The 23,587-nt window shown below is 33.9% G+C and overlaps 1 protein-coding gene across 9 annotated transcripts in view; it reads left to right on the forward strand.

The window, feature by feature from the left end:
* The window catches only part of Ccdc122 (coiled-coil domain containing 122), a 42,691-nt gene extending 19,270 nt beyond the window's left edge, over positions 1-23,421 (forward strand). For 8 of the 9 annotated variants that reach the window (XM_033759967.1, XM_010637071.2, XM_010637073.3 and 5 more), the window contains 3 exons: positions 1,999-2,397; positions 3,139-3,255; positions 13,781-14,377. In XM_033759967.1, coding sequence (XP_033615858.1) covers positions 2,206-2,397; positions 3,139-3,255; positions 13,781-13,930 — 459 coding nt within the window. In that variant the 5' untranslated portion in view covers positions 1,999-2,205 and the 3' untranslated portion in view covers positions 13,931-14,377. Of the gene's footprint in view, positions 1-1,998; positions 2,398-3,138; positions 3,256-13,780; positions 14,378-23,248 lie in introns of those variants that run through there. The other variant, XM_010637075.3, reaches the window with a different exon arrangement.
* Positions 23,422-23,587: the final 166 nt, after the last annotated feature.

Below are 23,587 nucleotides of genomic sequence, written 5' to 3' on the forward strand. Positions count from 1 at the left end.
TTCCACTTGGAAAAATTAGATTCTTTTTCAGAAATTGCCAAATGGAGAAACTAAATGAATATATCTTCCTTGTTTAAAAGAACCTGCAGGTTTCTTCCTAAAAGCAATTTTTTCCTTTTTATTGAGTTTTTTGGTACAATCTAGGTATACAATACAGTTACATTCATCATTGGGATCCTGTACCTTTACATGATAGGTCTTGATTCTCATTGTTTCACCTTGTCCCTGCCCTCCCTTCACCCTCTCCTCCCCTCCCCATTTACAAACACTTTATTTCCATTTTTTCAGTTTCTCATATTTTTTTCCTCTCCCTTATTACCTTCCCCCCACCCTTCCCACTTTCCCTACACCTTTAGCCGTTTACTTCCTATTTCACATTATTAATTATCTTAGGATCCTGTGTACTATTATAGTTTTTCACACCAGAGAAACTATTCAGTATTTCAGTTAAAGAAATCTCTGTATGAACATTAAAAATAGGGAATCCTAAAATAAAACTGAAAAGGAAAGTAAAAGAGAAAAGGCAATGATGTAATATTAAAATAATCCTTAATTCTGGAGATGAAAATGGTCCCTGAACATATTTAAGTTGCTTCTTGCTCCTGTAGTCTTATATTATTCTTTTTTTCATTATTTAGAGAATACTTTATTAGTTTCTGTAATCAAACCCACGTAGATATGACCTTACACATTTAGTATGATGTGTTACCCCTGTACACATGGAAAAAAGTAAAAATAAAAAATTAACATTTCTAGACCAATAAAAGCAATTTTTAAAACAAGCATAACCACCCCACAGACATTTGCACAAATCAAACCAAAATCAGCAGAACCAACAGACAATCCTCACTGTTCCTAGCAGTGTGAATCACCTAGCCAACCCCAAGTACTCCAAGCCTGTCAACAATAAAACACCTATGTACTGTTGTGTGTCACTGAAGTTGTGTTTTCTGGCAATACATAACTGTTACCAAACTAGGAGTGAGGAAAGATTAGTCCGATTTTTGGACATCGGCTAGGGAGGGAGGAAGAATTAGCCTGAATTTTGGACAAGATTTGTTTTGAGAAGGCCACTGTTAGCCAAATATACAACACAACAACCATGTATAGTCTATGAATTATCAGAAGATACATAGCTTAAAATGTGAATATGGATGAGATTACCCAAGGAGTATATGTAGAATGAGAAGAGGAAATTACAGTAACTGAACTCTGAGGAAGACCTGTATTTGAAGGAATCATTTTGATCAAGAAGGGATACTCAGAAATAGCTAAGGAGAAAAAGAGAAAAATGGTGGTGTGCAAACTGGATTTTATTTATTTTTTTAATTAAGTCTGTTGGTACATTTTAGGTGTACAGTACAGTTACATTCATCATTGTGATCTTGTACCTTTACGTGATGTATCTTGGTGAAAACTGGGTTTTAACAAGGAGGTACCAGTGAGCGATGCCAAATGCCACACTGGGGAAAAATAGATATTTTTGTATCCATTTTACAAATAAAGTGAGGGTTAGATGGGGTAAGGTTTGTTATACATGATTATACAGTAAAAAGTAGGAAACAGCACTGAGGGTACTGGAACCTAGATCTTTTGATTCTTACCTCGGGGCTTTATCATTTTAATCATATTATTTCTTTTTAAAATTTTTATCCTTGTAAGTACATGTTTTTTCTTAAATGTACTTCTGATATGCATAAATACATTATTAGAATTATTGTTAAATATCTTTTTTACACATAAAATGATTAAATTGTAATATGTAGAACTAGATGAATATTTGAAAGTAAAAATTATGTGACTCCGAGATCTTTCTGAGATTATAAAATAATTGTTACACTTATGCATGTTTCCTTCTATTGTATGCATAGATTTTTCTGTATTTTATAAATATATATTTTATGTTGTTTCCTTACATGCATTATGGATCAAAACAATGACTTTCCTCTCATGCTGAATTCTATGAATTAATAATGATAATCTTGAAATATATTACAGAATGAACTTCATGAACTTGAAAAACAAATAGCAGCAGTCTGTGCTGAAACTAAAGAAACAGAGAGGCAAATTTATCACCAAGATGTTACCATTGAGAATTTCAGACTTCAATGTGGAAGCCTAGAAAGTCACATCAAGACCTTACATACAGAAAATATAAAGCTTAAATTTGATATAGAAACAGCCCAAGAAGATTTTGATGAACAGATGAAAAGATATAATATATATTATGTGAAAATAAAGGCACATAAAGATAGTTTGAGAGAAATAGAAAGAAAATGGTCATTTATGACTGAACTTTATGAAAAAAGAGATCTCATTAAAAAACTAAAGACAGTGAAAGAGGAACTTAGACAAGACCTCCAAAATCCAGGTGGAAACAGAATAACACAAATACAGGTTTGAATTATTAATTTCTGCTACTCTTTTTGTAAGTACACATATTAAACAATAAATTTTATCATTAAGTCAATAAATTTCCCATAACTGTTCCTCTGCATTCTCAGATTTCAAAAACTGTGATAAGTACATGAGGTATGTATTTAACATGTATCCCAAATATGCAAAGGCATAAAGAAGATTTTAGAAGTCCCCGTAGATTTATAAAAATAGGTGATCAGACAAAATCACAATGAAGAGTTAATCAATTTGTTGAATAAAGTGTAATCCACCAAAGTGTTGAGGATCTAGCTTCTCTGCTAATTAATCCAGACCAACTCAAATCCATGTAGTGTGCTTAATGCTATTATGCAAATAATATAAATTAATAATGATATTAAGCATCTCTGTATTCCTAGTGTCACTGTTTGAAAACCATAGAAGATTAAAACTTAAAATATCTACCACTTTTTGCTAGAGACTTAATATCGTCTGCACTGTTGCCAGACAATTGCCATCATAACTTCATAACTACCACTTTCTTTTATGTCTTCTTTTTTTTAGGTTCCGTGCTTTCAAGTATAATATTTGTTCAAATAATAGTTCTTTATCTCATATACCTATAGAAATAATACTTTAATCCTACTTATCAAGTTAAATTTTGATATGGCTGCTTTTCTTAAATTACGAAAACACTGAAAGTCTTGGATTTATATTGACCATTCCTTTTTTGACTTGTATATTTTAAATTTTAACACATAGGAAGATATTTCAATGCTAAAGAATAAAATTGTAACTGTAAAAGAATCTATCAGTGAAACAACTTATTTTATTGAAGAAGAAAAAAAGAAACATGAAAAGTTAAGAAAAGAAATAGAGGTAAGTTTTAATTATCTAGATTTCAATGTTTTATGAGACCATTTTTAAAGTTTGTACTATACATATATTTCTACAGTTTACTCTCAGTTCTTCAGAGAACAAAGGAATTATAAAATTCAGTAATAAATATAAATCATGATTGCACTGTACAGTGCAGTACTGTAGGTTTGATATGCCATTGTATATTACGGTACAGCATGTAAAAGTTATTCAAATAAAAGCAAAATCAAGTTGGGATTTTATTTGACTATTTCTTTGTTCTAAATATTATAATATACATACGATTTCATCAGTTGTGATGAACCTATGGCATGCATGATACTGTGTCTGTTTTGTGGGGGGGTACTGGGGATCAAACTCAGGACCTTGTTCTTACAAGGCAGGCATGATGTCACTGAGCTAAATCCCCAGCCCCACTGTGTTTTTCTTTTAAAACAAAAGATATTAATGTATGAGTTATTTTTTCAATAGCTTCAGGTTTAATTGCAGTGTTGGCACTTGACAATAAATAGGTGGGTGTGAGGTTGCAGTTTGGCACTCAGTCTCTAAAAAGTTCACCATCATTGCTATATACAATTTCTTAGTGACTAATTCATTTAGTGATCTAATTACAGAAACAGAATGGAACTTGATTGTTAAATGAGTAATGTTTACTTTTTTCTCTTGTCTGATTGCTTGGCTAATGTTTTGAATACAATATTGAGCAGGAGTAGTGATAGAACACATTCTTGTCTTGTTCCTGATTTTATAGGGAAAGCTTTCAGTTTTTTCCATTTAATATAATGTTAGCAGGTTTGTCATAAATGACTTTTATCAAATTAGGTTAGGTCCTTCTATACCTATGTTCTTTGAAGTTTTTATCAATAATGGATGTTGGATTTTGTCAGAGGGCTTTTCCACATCTATTGAGATGATCATGGGATTTTTGTCCTTTCTTCTGTTTTTATAATGTGTTACATTTATTTATTTGAATATGTTGAACCATTCTTGTAATGAATGAGATGAAGCCTACTTGGTCGTGATGTGTGACTTGTTTCATTTCGTTCACCAATATCTTGTTGAGGATTTTTGCATCTATGTTCATTAAGGAGATTCACCTGTAATTCTTTTTTATTTGGATCTTTGTCTGCTTTTGAGGTTAGAGTGATATTTGCATCCAGAAATGAGTTTGGAAGCACTCATTTCTTTTCAATTTCTTTGAAGAGTTTGAGAACTATTGGTGTTATAACCTTCTTAAAGGTCTTGTAGAATTCAGCAGTGAATACCTCAGGTGTTGGGTTTTTCTTAGTTGGTACTTTCACTGTCTCAACTTCATTGCTTGTTATTGGATTGTTCAGAATTTTTTGCCTTCTTCGTTCAGTTTCAGCAATTTGTATGAATTTAGGAATCTGTCCATTTCTTCAGATTTTCTAACTTGTTCAAGTCCAAGTTTTCATAGTAATTACTATTTTCTCAATTTTAGCAGTGTCTGTTGAGTTAACCTTTGTAATTTCTAATTGAATTGATGTGAGTTCCCTCTCTCTCAAGTTTGGGTAAGGTCCTATCAATTTTGTTTATTCAAAGAACCAGCTCTTTGACTTGTTAATTCTTTCTGTATTTTTAAAGCAAGCTCTATGGACTAGTGTGCAGTCTATTTTGAAGAAAACTTCATGTGCTGCTGAGAATGTATGTTCTGTTGTAGTATGATAGCTCATTTTGTAGATAATCTATTAAGTCTATTCGTTCAAAGGTGTAGTTCAGCTCTGACATTTCTTTGTTGATATTTTTGTTTAGTTGATTTCATTGTGAAAGTGTGGTATTACAGTCACCCACTACAATTTTGTTGGTATTTATTTGATCCTTTATGTTCAGCTTATTTGTTTCGTGATGATAGGTGCTCAGTATTTGGCCCATGTATATTTACAAGTATTATCTCTTCCAGTTAGATTTTTCCCTTGACTAGTGTGTAGTAATCTTTTTTGCCTCTTCTGATCAATTTGTTTGAAGTATACCTTGTGTGAGAGTAAAATTGCTACCCCTGCTTGCTTTTGGAATCCTGGTGCATAGAATATTGTTTTCCATTGTTTTAGTTTTAGTGTATGAATATCTTTTTTGATTAGATCAGTTTCTTGAATGCAACAGACTATTGGATTCTATTTTTTTATTTAGTTTACCAATCTGTCTTTTAATTGGAGAGTTGAGACCATTAACATTGAGATTCTACTGAAAGGTGTTGATTTATTCTTGACATTGTGTTCTTTTTCTGTTGATGACTCCTTTGTTTTTTCTATTTGTTTTGTTTATCTATTTGCCTTGCTTCATTAATTTATTTCATCTGATGTTTTGGTTTTGTTGTCTCTGTCTAGGATATCTTATTGTTTGGAGAGCAGGTTTGGTATTAATGTATTCTTAAATTGTTCTTTTTCATGGAATGTCTTTATTGCTTTGTCTACTTTGAAAGTTTTACCATATAATGTTAATCTGGGTTAAAAGTTGTTTGTTTTTAGGGCTTGAAATGCTTCACTCCAGGCTCTTCTGGCCTTTAAAGTTTGTATTGAAAGTCTACTATAATTCTGACAGGTTTACCTTATACATGATTTTTTTTTTTTTTGCTTTTCTCTTATAGCTTTTAAGATTGTTTTGTTATTGTTGTTGTTGGACATCTAGAATTTTTACTAAGATGTATTATAAGGAACTCCTTTTTGTATTGTAGTTGGTTGGTGTTCTGTCAGCCTTCCTTACCTCTATGATGAAATTTTCCTCATACTTGAAAAGTTTTCTATTATTATTTCTATTGTTATTCCTTGTGTGCTGTCTTCTACTTTCTCTGTAACTCCAATTAGCCTTAAGATGGTCTTAATGTCATCTAGTAACTACTGGATGAATTTTTGTTCTTTTATTGTTTTCAAGGCTTCTCTGACTAATTCATAATAATTTACCATTTTACCCTCAATTTCTGAAAGCCTGTCTTCACATTGGTCATTTCTGCCATTTATAAATTCTGTACATTTTTAAAATTTCTGGTACTTCTTTCAGATACCATTTTGTAGATTCTGTATCTTTGGTAAATTTGTCATTCATGTTTTGGTCAGCTCTTAAAATTTTTTATTTATTTCTCCCATATCCACATCAGTTATTTTCTATCATGAGTCACTTTTAGGTCACTTTTTCTATGATGAGTCACTTTTAGGTTACTTTTTAGGTCTTTTAGTTCTTCTTTGAATTCTCCAAGTTTCTTTACCTCTTCTTCAGTCAGCTCATACAGCTCCGCTACCTGGTCTTTGTTTTCCTCTCCATCAGTGCCTTGGCAGAAATGGAAGTTCTTTTGTTACCTTGTTATCGTGTTTGTGTGTGTGTGTGTGTGTGTGTGTGTGTGTGTGTGCACGCGCGTTTATGGTGCTGTGAGTTGAGATCTAGTAGGGTAAAAAGAGACTATAGTTGACATAAAGATTTTTTTTTAGTAAGATTCTGCCTTCCAGTGATATGTTCACACCTCTTTTTTTTTTTCCAGAGATAGTGTTCACCCCTTCAGCTATTTAAATGATTTGGACCTTGTCACTATGTTGTAAGGAAGGAATCACCACTAGTTATGACAGCATCAACAGATCTGATCATACATCATTTGTATGCTAAACCCTGCACTTATACTTCCACCCTTTAACAATACTGTCTACAGCCTATACTGTAGTGTTATTAGCAATTAGTCTGCAACGTAGAAGGTGAAAGGAAGGGAAGAGATAGAGGGATGGGTGAAATAGGAGTGTAAGTCAGTGGGAGGAGAGATAGGAGAAATATTAATGGGTAAAAAGAAGAGGTGAGATTCTGTTGTAGGTCTTTTATTATTGGAATGAAGGGTTAGTGTTGAGGGTTTTAAGAAAATATTTATGGGATTGGAGAAGGAAGGTATAGTTTGAGATTGAGGAAAGCTGCTAGGTTGTCAGAACCTGTTGATATATTTGTGTACCTGTATGGTGGAGAAGAGGCAAGAGAAGACAAGGGGCTAGGAAAGATAAGGAAAAGAAAAAAGAGTAGAATAGACAGAAGGTTAATACATGAGAAGGTGGGAATGACTGAAAAAGCAGAATATAGGGAAAAATTGAAATTAAAAAATGGGAAAAGTAAGTAAAACATAAGAAAATATTGCTACAGAAGCTAGTATTGAAGAAAAAGAATAGGGAAGAATAGAAAAGAAACAACAAAAACAAAGAAAAAAGTGAGAGAAAAGAAAGAAGTCACAAATCTGGTGGTGACCCAGATCAGACGATCCAACAGAGAAAGTGCATGCAATTCTCATGTGACCACTATGCCATAAAGCCTGAGTATCCATATGATTCCATTCTTGTCTCAGTTGTGGTCTGACTGCATGCAGCCTCCTCAATTTCTCCTCTTTACAAATACCCTCCCTGCTCTAGTCAGAATCTTACATGGCTCCCAGAGTTTGGCTGAGTCATTTTCCCTCCCAAGAGTGTCAGGGAACTTGAAAAGGCACTGAGTGTAGACCCTCAGCAGGTGTGGGTGCCAAGCTGAGTGGTACTCTCTGCAGGTGTGGCACTGAGCTGGGACCTGGGCACTGAGCTTGGGCAAGGCTCCAGGCAAAGGTTCAATATTTTCTTGTTTATCTTCTTTCTGTCCAGGGTTGGTGGTAGAAGGTGGATTTTCTTACTTGTGGTAATCACTGGAAAGAATGCAGTAGGGGTTTAGTAGTTCCCAGTATTTGGAAGTGGGATAATAGGAAGAGGACAGTATATAGCTAGAATCTGTCCTGGGAGTCTAGTCTCTGCAGCAGTCATTGGTTCCCTCAGGCTATTTGGGATATTCTCTTGATTGCTGCCCTCTGAAGGGCAAGGGGTGGAGTCAGTGCAGACCAGCTGTTGCAGTGCCACTTTCCCTTTTAAACTATCCAGATATTTGGTATGATGTACATGTATCTTCTTTCAGAAGAAAGATGTATCCATTTCAGGGTGTAAGTCCCTTTCTCACTTTAGAGTACCTTTATTTTCAGTGAATATTCTCTGAGTCCCTGAGTTGACTCTTCCTTCAGTCATCTGTGTTAGAACTCTTCTTTTAAAATATTTTTCAAAACCAAAAGTGAAATGAATTTTCAGATAAAAGCTAATGAACGTTTCCAGTAGCCTTGTACTGCAAGAAATGTTAAAGTTCTTAAAGCTGGAAGGAAATGGTACTGGAAAGGAATGGAAATGGAAAATATGTGGGTAAATGAACATTTTTCTTGAATTATTTAAGAATCAGTTGATATTTAAAGATAAAAATTATGTTGGGTTTTATAACATGTCCAATAAGATATGTCTCAATCACAGTCCTTTCTTACAACACTTTTATATTTTACATGAAGTAGTATAATAATTGAAGATAAATTGCAGTATGTTAAGGGTACATATTAAAATTCCTACAGCAGCTTCTTTTATTTTAGTTTTTATTTTGGTACCAGGGATAGAACTCTGGACCTTGCATTTGCAAGGCAGGGGAGACAACAAATACTGGCCAGGGTGTGAGGAAAAAGGAACACTTTTTCCCCGTTGGTGGGAATGTAGACTGGTGCAACCACTGTGGAAATCAGTACGGAGATACCTCAGAGAACTAGGATCAGAAGTCCTATTTTATCTAGCTATCCCCTTCTGGATATTTTCCCTAAAGAATTAAAAGAATCATACCACAGTGACATACGTGCACCCATGTTCCTAGCAGCACAGTTTGCAATAACTACAGCTTAGAAACAGCCCAATTTCCCATCACTGGAGATTGAATAAAGAAAAATGTGGGGTTTTGTTTGTTTGTTTGTTTGTTTTTATAAAATGGAGTACTACTCAGACACAAAGATGAGAAACTAGAGACATTTTTTAGCTAAATGGATGCACATTGAGGCAATACTCAAGTGAAATAAACAGGACACACGTAAATAAATATATAGTTTCTCTGGTATGAGAAAGTGAAAGTGTAAATAAGGACTAAAAGATATAATAATGTGAAATAGGAAGGAAAGCAAAGGGGAAGTGGAAGTGGGAGAGGTTAGAGGAAAGGAAAGGGAACGGAATTAATATGAGAAAATGAAAAAATGGAGACAAGTCTTTGTAAATAGGGAGGGTCAGAGGGGTTGAAGAGAGGGCAGGGGAATGGGAGAAAAATAAAAACCAAGACAGATTATGTAAAGGTACAAATTTCCGATGATGAATGTTATACTGTATACCTAAAATGTACAACTAAAATTAATTTAAAAATTGTAATGGATAAAATTGCCAGTATTCACAGAAAGCATAACTGTTTAAGACAGAAAAATTCTCAGACATCTGTAGAAAGACTAATATAACTAGTAAGTAAATTTAGTAAGAATTAAAAAGTTAGTTACATCTGAATACTAAAAAATTCTCAATAATATAGAATTTAGACAATACTTCACAATAATTTTCTCAAATATGATAACAATTCTATTAATTCACAGGTCTTAAAGTCTGATTTTAAGCCATTTGATTTTTACAAAATTTCCATTAATTCTTTCAACACATTTGGTTTGATGGCATGTTAGAAGGATGACTTTAGTGATAAAAATGGAGCAGAGAAGATGAATATGTAATATATGTAGTAAAGGGAGAGAAAGGTAAAGTAATTAGAACTTGCATTCAACAATAGCTTCACTGAGAAGGTCTTTCAGAAAAACCCTGAAGTACATGAAGGAGCTAGGTAGGTAAATATTAGAGGAAGAGCTTTCCAGCCAACAGTAAAAGCAAATGTAAAGTTCTCAATGGAAATTTGTAGTCTCAGGCAACAGAAGTGCAGTGTGTCTAGAGTAGAGGATATGAAGTTAAAAAAAAAGTAGATGAGATCAGAGTATTCTGATTTTATAGGGCCTTGTGCCCTTTTTACTGTGTGTTTTGTGAGGACCATGCCTACTTCTCTTGTTTTTATTTCTCCCTAGCTACCAACAATAAATAACAGTAATCATTTCCTAGAGGCAAGAAAAAGTGCCTTATTTTCTACAGAACTATTACATCCTTACCTGCTTAATAGTAATCCAGCTTTAACATTAACACCTATCAAAGAGAATACTACCACTAGAAGCTAGTAAGTGGCTGGCCTTAAGGAACTTCACAAAGTGATATTTGTCTTCATTAAGCCACTTCTGGGCCCAAAACTGCTTTTTAGCCTTGTGAATTTAGAAACTTAATCTTATTGTCTCAGACTCAAGTACCAAGGAGAAATGTAGTAGAGTTTACAAATAAGTGATATATAGAATACATGCCAGTTTGTTAATTTACAGTAATAACCAAAACTTTCAAGGATACCAGGTAATATGCCAGTCATCAATCTTGCTTCTCCCCATGGGAAAACTTCTACTCTGAAATACACATCATCTTAAGGTGAATTAGTTAAAATAGAAATCAGATCAGTTCTGAGTTTGAGTGTTGTCCATTTCTGGCTCTGGGAGCTTAAGAAGCTAACCTTCATAACAAAATTATATTTGTCAGATAGTACCTGGATGGGAGCTCCCCATATTTCCTTCATGAACCTGTTTTTACACTTCATTCTTCACAAAGCAATCCTGATGGTTTATTATTTCTTTAGATATATTAATATTTCCTGTGATAACTACTATGGCTGGAAATCTAGAGTTCTTCTAAGGGGACTATGCACATCTCTATTCTGATCCATTGTATATTTCATAGCTTAACTATTAAGGATAATTTTAGTATTGGGCCCAATTGCATCTAACAAAGTTTACTAATTAACAAAAAATTTAATCTAGTTATTTTATTCTATTAATATATCTGATGAACATGAATAGAAGCAGCGTTTTGTTTTGTTTTGTTTTGTTTTGTTTTTTTGGCACCAGGGATTGAACTCAGGACTTCACACTTACCAGGCAGGTGCTGTGCCATTGAGCTAAATCCCTGGCCCTCAGTGACTATATTTTTATGAATATATTTAATTAGATTATCAGTGGATATATGTATGTAGAATATATACAATATAGAAAGAATTATACCCTCAAGCATATTCAATGTATAAAAACATTTTAGATATGATTTCATTCTTTAATATATTTCAGTTTATGTTAATTTATTTCTAATATTTTAGTCATTTTCTATTTTGTCAACATATCAGCAGGCCTAATCCATCAATTAGAATGAATTCTCTAAATTTTCAGATATAAAAACTAAGAATTTAAAAAGATATATAAAGCTTATAGCAATTTATGTGAAATATGAGCTGACAAACTCTTCTTTTTTTATTTTCAAATGCTTAGATAGCTCCCGTTCCATTTTCTCTGTGGAAGTGTTTCAGTGTTATTAGTTTATTTTTATTATATTTTATGCATTTGAAAAATACTCTGTGAGTTCAAGACCAACCTGGGCTACATAGTGAGTTCCAGGGCAATCTCAACTACATAGTGAGATCCTGTCTCAAAAAAAAAAAAAAAAAAAAAAATCTGTGGAAGAGTTAATAGTCTTCATCATATTGCCTGAAGGATCCATGGAATAATCAAGGCAAAAATCCCTGAGATAAGGGAGGAGCTAGGAAAGAGAAAGAGAAGCAGAAGAGAGTTTTATCATATAGCCTAATCTGGGAAATAGAAGAAGGAAAGCTAGGAATAGAAGAACAGGAGAGAATTTTGGGGTAGAGTCAAGGCCTCAGAAACCAAGATTTAGCTCTCTACTGCCCTCTTAGGCTTTTAAACATGTTTTTGGAAAATTAGTTATTTTCACACATTTACTGAATTGCTATTTTGAGAAATTGACCTTTCTTTTAATCAACCTAGAATCAACTTCCTGACTTGATTAGGGCACTCCTTAAAAATTCACATGTACATATGTGAATGAATAGGTAACTTTTTCAAACCTAGTATTTTATTATTGTTTGGTTCCTTTAGAAATGGGTGTTTTACTGTAATGAGATACAACTATGAGAATGGCTATGACCAAAAAAAAGTTTTGAAAATGTGAAGAAATTGTAACCTTCATAAATTATCAGTGGGAATGTAAAATGGTACAGTGATTTTGGAAGATAGTTTTGGCAGTTCTTCAAATGGTTAAACATGGAATTACCACATGACCCAGTAATTTCACTTCTAGGTATATACGCAAGAAAAGTGAAAACCTATGTCCTCACAAAAACTTGCAAATGAATATTCATAGTAGTATGGTTTATAATAATTAAAAAATGAATCAAATTTTTATCAGCAAATGAATTGGGTAAATAAAATGTGGCATATTGTAATAATGGCCATAATTTGACAATTAAAATTAATGAAGTATTGAAACATGCTGCAAAGATGACTCTTAAAACATTATGTTCATATGCGAGGCCTACATTTGACCTCTAGCACCACCAAAAAGTCCATTGACGTGAAATGTCCAGAATAGGCAAATGAATAAATAGAGAAAGTGAATTTGTCATTGCCTAGTACTAAGGATAAGGGTTGGGGAATAGGTAGTAGCTGATAATGGGTATTGAGTTTCTTCAGGTGGTAATGAAAACATTCTAAAATTATTTGTGGTGATGCTTGCACAACTCAATTCACTAAAAGTCATTGACTTGTATACTTCAAATGATGGATTATATAATATACAGTATATATTTTAATAAAGCTTAAAAAACAAGGAAGAGTGTTCTTATGCAGCCAATATTAATATCAGGAATTTGGACTTTTAACTTTCTTGAAGCCAGACAACCAGAGCTTTTGCGATTGACATTGTGTTTGTTGCCTTGCAGTATATTATTGTCTGGCCTAGAATAAATATTGATTTTATTTAATGGCACGGGAATACACTACATTAATTCTTAGGTCTATTAGACCTATATTTGACTCTGTTGCAGTGAAGCACTGGATACAAGAAATGGAACCATTTTTCTTAGGAACCGTTTATCTTATTTTCTATTTCTCAAGACCTGTTAAGGTTCAGAGAACTCCTTTCATAATGTGAACAGGTAGCATATAGGAAATGCAAGTGAGGTAGAGAAGCAGCTTGACTGTTTACAGTTCAGCATTTGCCTTATTTGAACATGATCTGGTGGGTTGGTATCCTATGATCAACTGAAGCACAGCTACTGTGATTGGCTGAGATTCAACTTTCTGTTTTAACATTATACTAAGTTAAGCTCTCAGTTTACATAATAAGTTAGGTTGCACATCATTAAAAGTAAGGAGGCAGCCTCAGGCCAAATATTGCCTTGACAAGTAGAAGATATTCTAACAGGTACTTTACTTGGCTTTAAATGTCAAACACCATCATCACTCATCACTTGCTAGGTAGTGGCCAAATTTTTCATCTTTGGTTTCTTCCCAAAGAAGTGAGGATAAAAATGTCTACATCATAAGGTGTCATGAAAACTTGATTTTATGTATAAAGCTCTCAGCATGGCATCTACTATGTAATAAGTTTTAAATAGTTATACCATTACTGTTTATATTATATTTATAATGATTTTTTAAATCAAGTACTTTCCTTTTTTGAGTATTCAAAATATCTTATGGCTGCTTACTATTTATTCTTCACATACCCTGTTGATATGTTCTGTTGTTTTTACTTAGGTACAGCATAAGAGATATGATGCAATTCTGAAGCGTTTGCATTGTCAGGTAAACAAGCTTCAGTCAAATAGAAGACAATGGCAATGGAACATTCAACAACTGGAAAAAACTGCAGCTGAACTAAGAAAATCCATAGGAATGAAAGGTTAACATTGCCATAGGGCAATGTGGAACACAGACCATGCCAACTAAAACTATGAGACAGAATATTAAGAAGATCTTTCTTAACAATAAGCAACCACTGTCAAAGGCCTATATTAATGGCAGATATATTTTCTCTTTTAAAAATCAGTTACCTATGGGTTAAAGTATTTTTCCACCTTATATTGAACAGCACTAGATTGACAATAGTAAGCCTTACAGGAGAATAGTGAAAGAGTCTCTGTGAATATTTCAAGTGTGTAGGATATATTTTATTCAGGATACCCATTTATAACCATGCTGTATTCACTACTGTACAAAGTAAAAATTTAGAAGAAAATAAGTAGTTGAATTTTCAACAATTTAAGTTGAGATATTAAAAACAGTTGTCTGTTTCAAACTTTTTATTAGATCTTGCTTTTTTATAACTGCCTTCATAGTAGCCCATAAATATTAATACCCACAATAATGTTGTTATATGTTTAATGCCTTCAACATTTTATTGTTTTCTTTCTTATCCAGAAGGTAGCAATCATTTTCTTTGTTTTTAAATAATATATTTTATAGTGTTGCAATGCATAAATTTTTTGTTCATTTTTGTCTATAAATCATTTATTCATATCCTGTACTAAAGTTATAACATCATATCAGACAAACTCTTAGAAGTGTTAACCAGTATATTATATATATATATATATTTTTTTCCTGTCCAGGGGCAATAAATCAAATGTTAACTTGTCATTTTCAAGATAAAAATGCTCCCTTTCATGGCTTCATTGAGTCATATACTTAGAAGCCAAAACAAAATATTAATTATTGAAGATACAATTTTAAAATACCCACTTGTAAGATTAATTTCAAAGCAATAACATCAAAAAGATATTTCAAATCCATGTTCTCCTACTTTTCTATATGCCTGAGATTCAGTAAGAGTAGTAGATATAAAACCTGATATTAATAATCTCATTATGTCTGACATTAATAGTCTTAGCATAGCTTACTATAGTTAATACTTCAAATGGCTTATCCTGTAATATAATCAGCTTTGGCCCGTGGCTCAGAAACACAGCTACAAATGAAACTCGTTAAGCCTACAGATTGTGGGGAGTACCCACTATGTTCAACTGGAGACATGGTAGAACCAGATGCTGATTATAGAAATATATTTTACTAGAATGTGCATGTTAATAATTTTCAGACTTTATAGTTCTACTTGTGGTTCATAAAAAAAATTCTAGTTATCTAAGCCTTTTAAAATTTACAGTTGGGTTCAAAATACATAGTAACTGTTATAACTTGTATCTAAATGTCTCCCCAAAGCTTCATGTGTTCATAGGTGGTGCTTTTTGGAGCTGGCTGGATCTAGGGTGTTTAATACTGGGATTAAGGATGTGGTGAGAAGTTAGTCCACTCATTGGTTTAGCACAGTTCTGGTTTGTGATAATGGGAAGGCCCACTGTGGGTGTGGGTGACACCAATCAATAGGTTTATGGCCTGGATGAAATATAAAGGGAGAGAGGGAATCAAGCCTGCTTTCTGCTTGCTGCCTCCTGCCTGCCACATCATGAACCATTTATCCTCTGTGATGCCTCTCTGCTAGGTTTCCCTGCCTAGGAGCCAGCCAGCTATGGACTGAAACCTCTACAAACTGAGCTGAAGTAAACCTTTCTCCCTTTAGCTTGTAGGTATTGGGTATTTTGTCTCAGCAACAAGAAAAGTAACAAAGACAGTAACTAACACTTTGAGTTATTGCTTCAAGAAAATCCACTGAAAGAACTGGCTGCTAGAGGCAAACAGTGTCAAGAGACAGAAGAGAGAAGCAGACAGAATTGCCACAGTGCAGTTTTTGAAGGACTTACTGATAGAAGCATAGTCAAGGGTGGATCTCTAGACTTGGATCCACATTTGGGAATTTAAAGTGGATTTCATCAAAGTCATCAAGCTAACATAAAAGATGTCAGATACACTCCTGGCACTAACAGTGTCCGGATCCAGTCATAAATCACCATGACAATGCTTTTCTTTAACTAGTATTCTGGGAAATTATACAGGGAAAACAGTCCAGTGTTTTGCAGAGACAGTTATTGCAACTACAACTCAAAATGGCTGCACTGTGGTCAAGAGTATCCTTAAAGTTATATATGTGAAAGTTCATTTGCTTTATACCTTAATTGAAAAATGAACTTTCAAATATATAGGTGCTTCAGATAATGTACCATATTTGAGAATAATATTCAATGTAGATTTTTTAAATATACTTAGTAATAACATGAACATATTTTACCCTCTGACAATTACATTATTTGAAAGAGAAAACTTTCCCCTTCTAATTTTTAAAACTACTTCAGATAATGGAGACTTTTAGATTAATTAAGAATTAAACCTTTAGATAACTGCAAGCCTGATGATTTAATACCTATACTATTTCAGCATAGCTATAAAGTTAAAAAATTAAAGTAATTTTTATTTTTATATAACTGGACCTAATTTAGAATACGAGCTCTTCTGTCTAGTGTTCTGCATTAGTCTCTTTTATTATGTAACAAAAGAACTGAGACTGTGTACTTATACAGAAAAGAGATTTATTTAGCTCATAGTTTTAGAGGCTGAAAGTCTAAATAATAATGCACCAACTCTGGCATGGGCTCTTTTAGTCACCTTTTCATTGTTGGGACCAAATACTTGATATACACAATTTAATGGAAGAAAGGTTTTTGCCTCAGTTTCAGAGGATTCAGTCCACGATTGACTGGCTCCAAGGCAGGAGCATCATGGCATAAGGGTGTGGTAGAGTAAAGCTGCTCACTTCATGGCAACAGGAAGTAAATCAGGGGAACAATGCCAGAGAGGAAAGGGTCAGGGACCAGCTATAGTACCCAAGGTCATACTACTATCACCCACCCAAACATGCCAATCAAGTTGACAACAAAGCTTAACGACTACATTCTACCCCATCACCTTGACATCCAAACGCAACTTTTAAAACCATATTTAATGTCCAAATAAAGTAACAAGTTAACTCTACCTAACATAATAGAAGTATCCTGCATACAACCAAAAAACATGATAATCCCTCCTGTAAAATTTCAACATTCCTAGCATTGCTCAAAAATCTAATTCAGAGTCTCCTCTGAGACTCAAGGCAAACAGCTGTGAATGTCTGTAAAAGTGTATGTTCTATGTGGCTGGCATCTCTGTCTTCCTGGGGTCTTAAATGCACTTTCAGCTTTCTTTCTGCAGCTTTTCACATCCCTTTCTCAGGGGCACACTCCCTGTACTCCCAGGCCTGTCTTTGAAATCTGGATGCTTCCATGTCTCTCAACTCTGCTGTTCTTCATGCCTGAACAGCCAGTGTCACATGGACAAAGCCAAGGTCTGCTGCCAACTCTAGCAGTGGCTGGATCCCACTGGATTATGGTTCTGGCAACCTCTTGAGAGGATGGATGGTTAATCATGGTGAAATGAGTCCTGAGGGTGCCAATTTTTTAGGCGGCCCTTCTCAAGCAGGGAACCCAGGAGCTCTCTTCTCAAACAATAAGTTTGTACTCTTGAGCAACATTGTGTCAGCTCTTGCTAATTTCCTAAAATACCATCAAGGCATCTTCTCATCCCTGTATGAGTATTTGCTTTCTTTTTAATGATGCTAATCTCTTCAGCAACCATATTTCATTTGGCCCAAACTTTACACGTGGTTCTTTTCAGATAGAAATTTAACTTGTTCCAAATGCTTTTACTCTGTTTTTTGGTCCCAATTCTTCTTAAATATCTAGTTAAAATTAACCAGCAATGCTTCTACCATAGCCTGAATCTCAGTCTGCATTGAAATTTCCTTTATCAGAACAACTAATGCACTACCTTTAAATTCAGTCTCACATAAACTCTTAAGACATTGATAAATATAAATATTTATGCCAAAGTGTAACATGCTCAGCCTCTAGTTCAATTCCCAGTAGAGTTCTCATTTTTGTTTTTTTTTTGTTGTTGTTTGTGTATGTGTGGTTTTTTTGAGACAGAGTCTCACTATGTAGTGAGGCTAACCTGGAACTCACTGTGTAGCTCAGGCTGGTCTCGAACTCACAGCGATCCTCCTACCTCAGCCTCCCTGGTGCTGGATTACAGGTGTGCGCCACCACGCCCAGCTAGAGTTCTCATTTTTAACTGAAATCTCATGAGTCTGGCCTTTAATGTCCACATACCTATGAGCATTCTGGTCTTCTGAGCTTCAACAAAAATTACTCATAAGCATCTACATACAGCACATTAGGGCATCTCTATCTCAGATTCCCAAACTTTTCCAACCTCTTCCACAAACCAGTTTGAACAACTTCTGAACCACATGATTACATATAGTCACGGCAACAACCTCACTTCTCTAGTGCTAGTCTTGGTATTGGTTTTTTTGGCATGGGACCAAATACCCAACATATGCAACTTAGAGGAAAGAGAGTTTATTTTTCTTACAGTTTTAGAAATTTTAGTTTTGTTTTTGTTTTTGTTTGTTTGTTTGTTTGTTTTGGTACCGGGGATTGAACTCGGGTCTTTGTGCTTGCAAGGCAGGCCACCGAACCGCTGAGCTAAATCCCCGGCCCCCAGATTTTAGTTTTTAATCAGCTGGCTCCAACGCAGGAATATCATGGTAGAAAAAATGTGGTAGAGCAGAGCTGCTCATTTCATTTTGACTAGGAGGAAGAGCAGAGGGAAAGAATGAAAGTCCAGATTTAGTACCCAAGGTCACATTCCCACGATCCACACAGACGCACCCAGAAGTATGTTTTACTAATCCCCCTAGCTGGCTCCCAAACCAATAAAGTTGAAAATTAAGCTTAACCATCATGGACTGTTGCCACATCACCTCATGATAGTTGTCATTATAGCACAAACATGTGCAGGTGAGGCACATCACATGGCAAAGAATGAAGCCAAAGAGCCTATGGCAACTAATTGGGGGACCCAGTTCATAGTTATATGAACTCATGCCCAGTGGACCTCCCATTATATCCTGCCGCTTTAAGATCTCAACACCCCAATACCACTACACTTTAGACCTAGCCTCCAACACATGAACCCTTGGGGGACACACTCAAACCATAGTCAAATCATCACATGCTCTTTCTCACACATGCATCTGGTTTAAAATCCCATCTTTCAGATGAGCATTCAGCTCATAATTTTCTCATTTTTTTCTTGAAAGTAGTCTGTTTCTAGTGGAGGACTTAAATTGTTTTGTCATCAGAGGCAGGGCTCTAGTTCAGATGCCATTCTCTGACTTCATTGGACACTGAAGAAATACAATCTATTTTCCCTGGATTTATTCACGCTCTTCTGTCTGTGCTATACCTGCAGCTTTTTTCTCTAGTCAGTGAGATCAGCTTCCTTGTCCAATCACAAAGTTTCTTCTGATCCTATTTAGTTCTCTCTTTCTGTATCTGACCAACTTTTATCTCTTTAGGGCATGTTATTCTATCCATTCATTCTTCCTACTCTGAAAATTTCTGATATAAAGTGAATCTTTACGTTTTGAGGGACTCCACAAAAAAAATTTTTTTTTCATCTTCCAAAATAACAACTCTTCTAAAGTTTTGGTTTCAAGAATATTATTTCTAGCATGGCTTTAAAAATCTTAATATGAAGCTCAAAGCTGGAAAATGACCTCTTCTCAAGAGTATCTGTAATCATCTTAGTCTGCTGAGTGCTAATATCTAAATGATCAGGAAAATTTAAATAATATAAGGAAGCAGACAGAAGAAAAACCTCACAGTTAATATTTCAGAATATAGCCTAATACATATGCAATCTATGAGTAATTAGAGTCAACCAACATAAAAAACTGGTATCTAGTTTTAAGCTATGTCTTAACAACCACAGAATGCATAAGATTGTAGATATTATTTCAGTTATATTGGCCATAATGGACATTTTCATGGCCAATATAAATGATCTACATGCTATCTTTCAGATCATGTTAATCCCAGTCAATTGAATATGTTATTTTCTAAAATACTAAACATATGAAATAAGAACAGTAAAGAATAATAATGTGCTGAGCAACTATGTTATACTGGTTTGTCAAACTGTTTAGATTATTTTATTTAATCACAAAATAATGGTTTAAACCTTAAACCATAAATGTTATTATCCTTCATTTACAGATGGTGGAACTGAAGTTTAAATAGGTTATACAACTTAAGATCTAGTCACATAGTTCATCAGTGGCAGAGTTCAAATTGAAATCCCCATAATATCTACATGGTATTAAAATAAAATGATTCTAAGGATAAACATTACTATAAGCAAGTAATTATTTCTATATTTATCATATTAATCAAAGAGAAGTTTTATAGTTAAAAATAACACTGAAATGCATAGGCAATACTACATGAGAGTGTCTGAAAACATTTGGTTATAAAAAATGAAATCTGTTTATAAATATAGTTTATATAAGTTTTTTAACTTTTTAAAGTTCACTTCAGGAATTCGTAGGTAAATGGATGCACCTTGAGTCTGTAATATTAAGTGAAATAAATCAGACCCACAAGCTTAAATATTGCACAATTTCTTATATGAATGAAACAAAATATCAATAAGGAGAAAAAAAGATAATAGAAAGTAGAGAGATCCTTTTCAAGTGGGAAGGGGAACAAGAGATGTAAGGTGGGAGAGGAAGGAGAGAGAAAGGAGGTAGAAAAAATAATTGAGGGCTGGGAATTTAGCTCAGTGGTGCAGCTGCCTGCCTCACAAGCACAAGGCTCTGAGTTTGATCCTGGTACCACCAAAAAAAAAAATGAATTGAATAAAAAATGAAACTAGAGCTTTTTCACATGGAAAGGGATAAAGAGTTGGAAGGACCAGGGAGGGATGGAAAGGGTAGAGGATGGAAAAATAATTAAGATGCGTTATGTAGATGAACTAACTCTCCACAATAAATATAATAATTATGTATTGCAAGCACATACTAATAAAAATACATAAATAAAATAAAGCTCAAAGATGACTGAGAAAAGTCCACACACAAGATTGGAACTGAAATGTTTAATTCCTTTTCATTGTACACTGAACATGGAATTCATTGTTTATAAAAATTATTAAAGGGCTACATTAATATATAATAATTTGGGACTATTAGAAGTGGTAATCTGTGATTCACAAGAATGGTTTTTTACTAGCTAGTTACTCATATTTTAAGTATTATAAATATTTTATTTTTCATTAACTAAGGCAATGATTACTAAAGCTAATGATCAGAAACTAGAAGTTGTGAGTCTGTCACACATAACTTATGTTATTTAAATTTATAATGTGCGTATAAGAAAAATGGATTTTTTTTGCTGATAAATTTGGCAATGTAAGGAGCAGGTCTGCATCACATTAGCTACCATATAACACTTACTTAAATGTTACTGAACTATGACCAAAATGAAGAAAAATAAATTGAAACAGATATTATAGATTTATTCAGTTCATAGCTCAGAATGTGATGGTCCAAATTGCTTGTTCTTTTCTGTAATGTTCCATTTAAATGATGGCTGTGAGCTTTAGATCTTTAGAAAAATAAAAATAGCGTATGATTTGGAAATGACAAGGTTGTGTTTACATAATCCAGTGAAGATAGAAATGAAGTAATGAGCCTTCAACCTCTTAATTAATGAGACAAGTTATTCCAAAAACAAAATGAGAGTTCATATGATAGTTTTAAAAGGCTTCCTATGCAGAAACTCTCTAGCATAAAAGCATGTCAAAATTGGAATAAAACCTTTAAATTACAGAAATTTGCCAGAATTGTTCACTCAGCATAAGGTTATTTAGAGGTAGTGATAATACACTGCTTCTAAGACAAATTTTCAGATATGTTTCCAAAATAAGTCAGGACACAGCATCCATTTCATCTGCTATTATTTAATACTCTCCAACATTATTCTATGTAGGAAAGACTTATACTCCTGTAAGCTTCTCTAACTTCCTTAAGATGCTTTTGAAACTTTTCTCATGAATCCATAGTCCTCCTTTGTGCATGTGATGTGGGTAAAAAAAATAGCAAGCCTACAGGTTGTGTGAATTATTTTGTTTTCCATGACCTGGTGTTAGCTTGTCATGCACAGGTCTAACCAGGTGTTAGCACATCTCTCTGGCTAAATACAGTAGTGATTTTCTCTTCATCCACCTTTGCTGCAGACACTGTGTGCAGACTCTCTTAAGTGTCTATCAATTTTTAAAGTGTGATCTTTCTGAGGATACCTCTGTTTCTTCAATGCATTGTTGAATTTGCTGAACAGATAACACTGATATTATTATTTTTTTAATTTTAATTTTTGGTTCACAAAGATTTATATAAGACATATTCTCAAAAACATCATCCCTTATCTAAGTTTCAATTAATTTAGATTATTCATCCTCTAAGCCTTTCAATCTCAATTTATCTCTCAGTTTAGTTTACCCAGGCACAGTTTCTTATTAAGTAGTACAATTCCCTTGTGTTTCTTTAATTTATTTGCATCAAAAACACCATTTGCTCATTCAGATCTTTTTTTTCCACTTTTATTAGTGCATGTTTCCAATACATAATGTTTACATTCACTGTAGGGGATTGGTACATGTATATAACACATTTCAATTCCATTCTTTTACCCTTCACCCTTTCACTTATTCCAACATTGGACTCATTTATCATATCTTTCTTTTTTCTGTCCCTGAACAATCATAAATTGCATTGTCTTCAAGCTCCAATTCCTATTTTTGTGGTAAACCCAAGGATTTTTTTTTCTTTTTTTTGGTACCAGGGATTGAACTCAGGTCCTTGTACTTGCAAGGTAGGCCACCGAACCACTGAGCTAAATCCCCAGCCCCTAATCCACTGGTTTAAGATTAGCTCTCAAACATTGAAAACAATTTCTTCGAATATAATTGGCTTATGAAAGAAAATCTATCTTTACTTTGAAATACTTTACAAAGAAAATCTTCCTCTGAAGCACTGCATAACAGAAACAATTCTCTGCCTAAATCCTCTCAGATCTTTTTTATCCTTTCTGACTAGCCCTCACCCTATGAAGGAATCTGTTCACTTCCAATTGCTCTTACTGAAGTCTTTGGGAAGTTTGCTACCTTGAGGACTTTGATACTGCTGCCTTGTTTTGCTGCCTCCCCATATCAGTCTTGCTTCCCTTTCTTATATTTCCTCAGGGGGGACTTCAACAACAAATCACTTATTCAAGAATCTTCATCTCAGAGTTGACTTCTAGGAATCCCAAACTAAGTTTTTTTTTTTTTCAAAAATAATTACCCATTGAGATGTGAGATAACTATTGTTCAACTTCTGTTTCTTGCTTACCCCAGATTAATTCCACTCACAGCACAAGCACACCCTCCAAAAAAAGGAAAGAAAAAAGAATGAGAAAAAAGAAAGAGAAGAAAACGAAGAAGAAAAATGTAACATCGTTGAAATCTAATTATTGCCCTGATAGTATTTGATAAAATTTTCATATGATTTATTTCCTTTCAATAAAAAAGCAAACCAAAAAGTATAAATATTATTACATGTGTTAAGAATACCAGTAAAAATATACATTAGAGGTCCGGGGATTTAGCTCAGCGGTTCAGTGGCCTGCCTTGCAAACACAAGGACCCAAGTTCAATCCCCGGTACCAAAAAAAGAAAAAAAAAAACATATATATA

This window comes from Fukomys damarensis, unplaced genomic scaffold (assembly GCF_012274545.1).
Source record: "Fukomys damarensis isolate Sample0158 unplaced genomic scaffold, DMR_v1.0_HiC HiC_scaffold_38, whole genome shotgun sequence".
In the NCBI taxonomy this organism is placed as follows: Eukaryota; Metazoa; Chordata; class Mammalia; order Rodentia; family Bathyergidae; genus Fukomys; species Fukomys damarensis.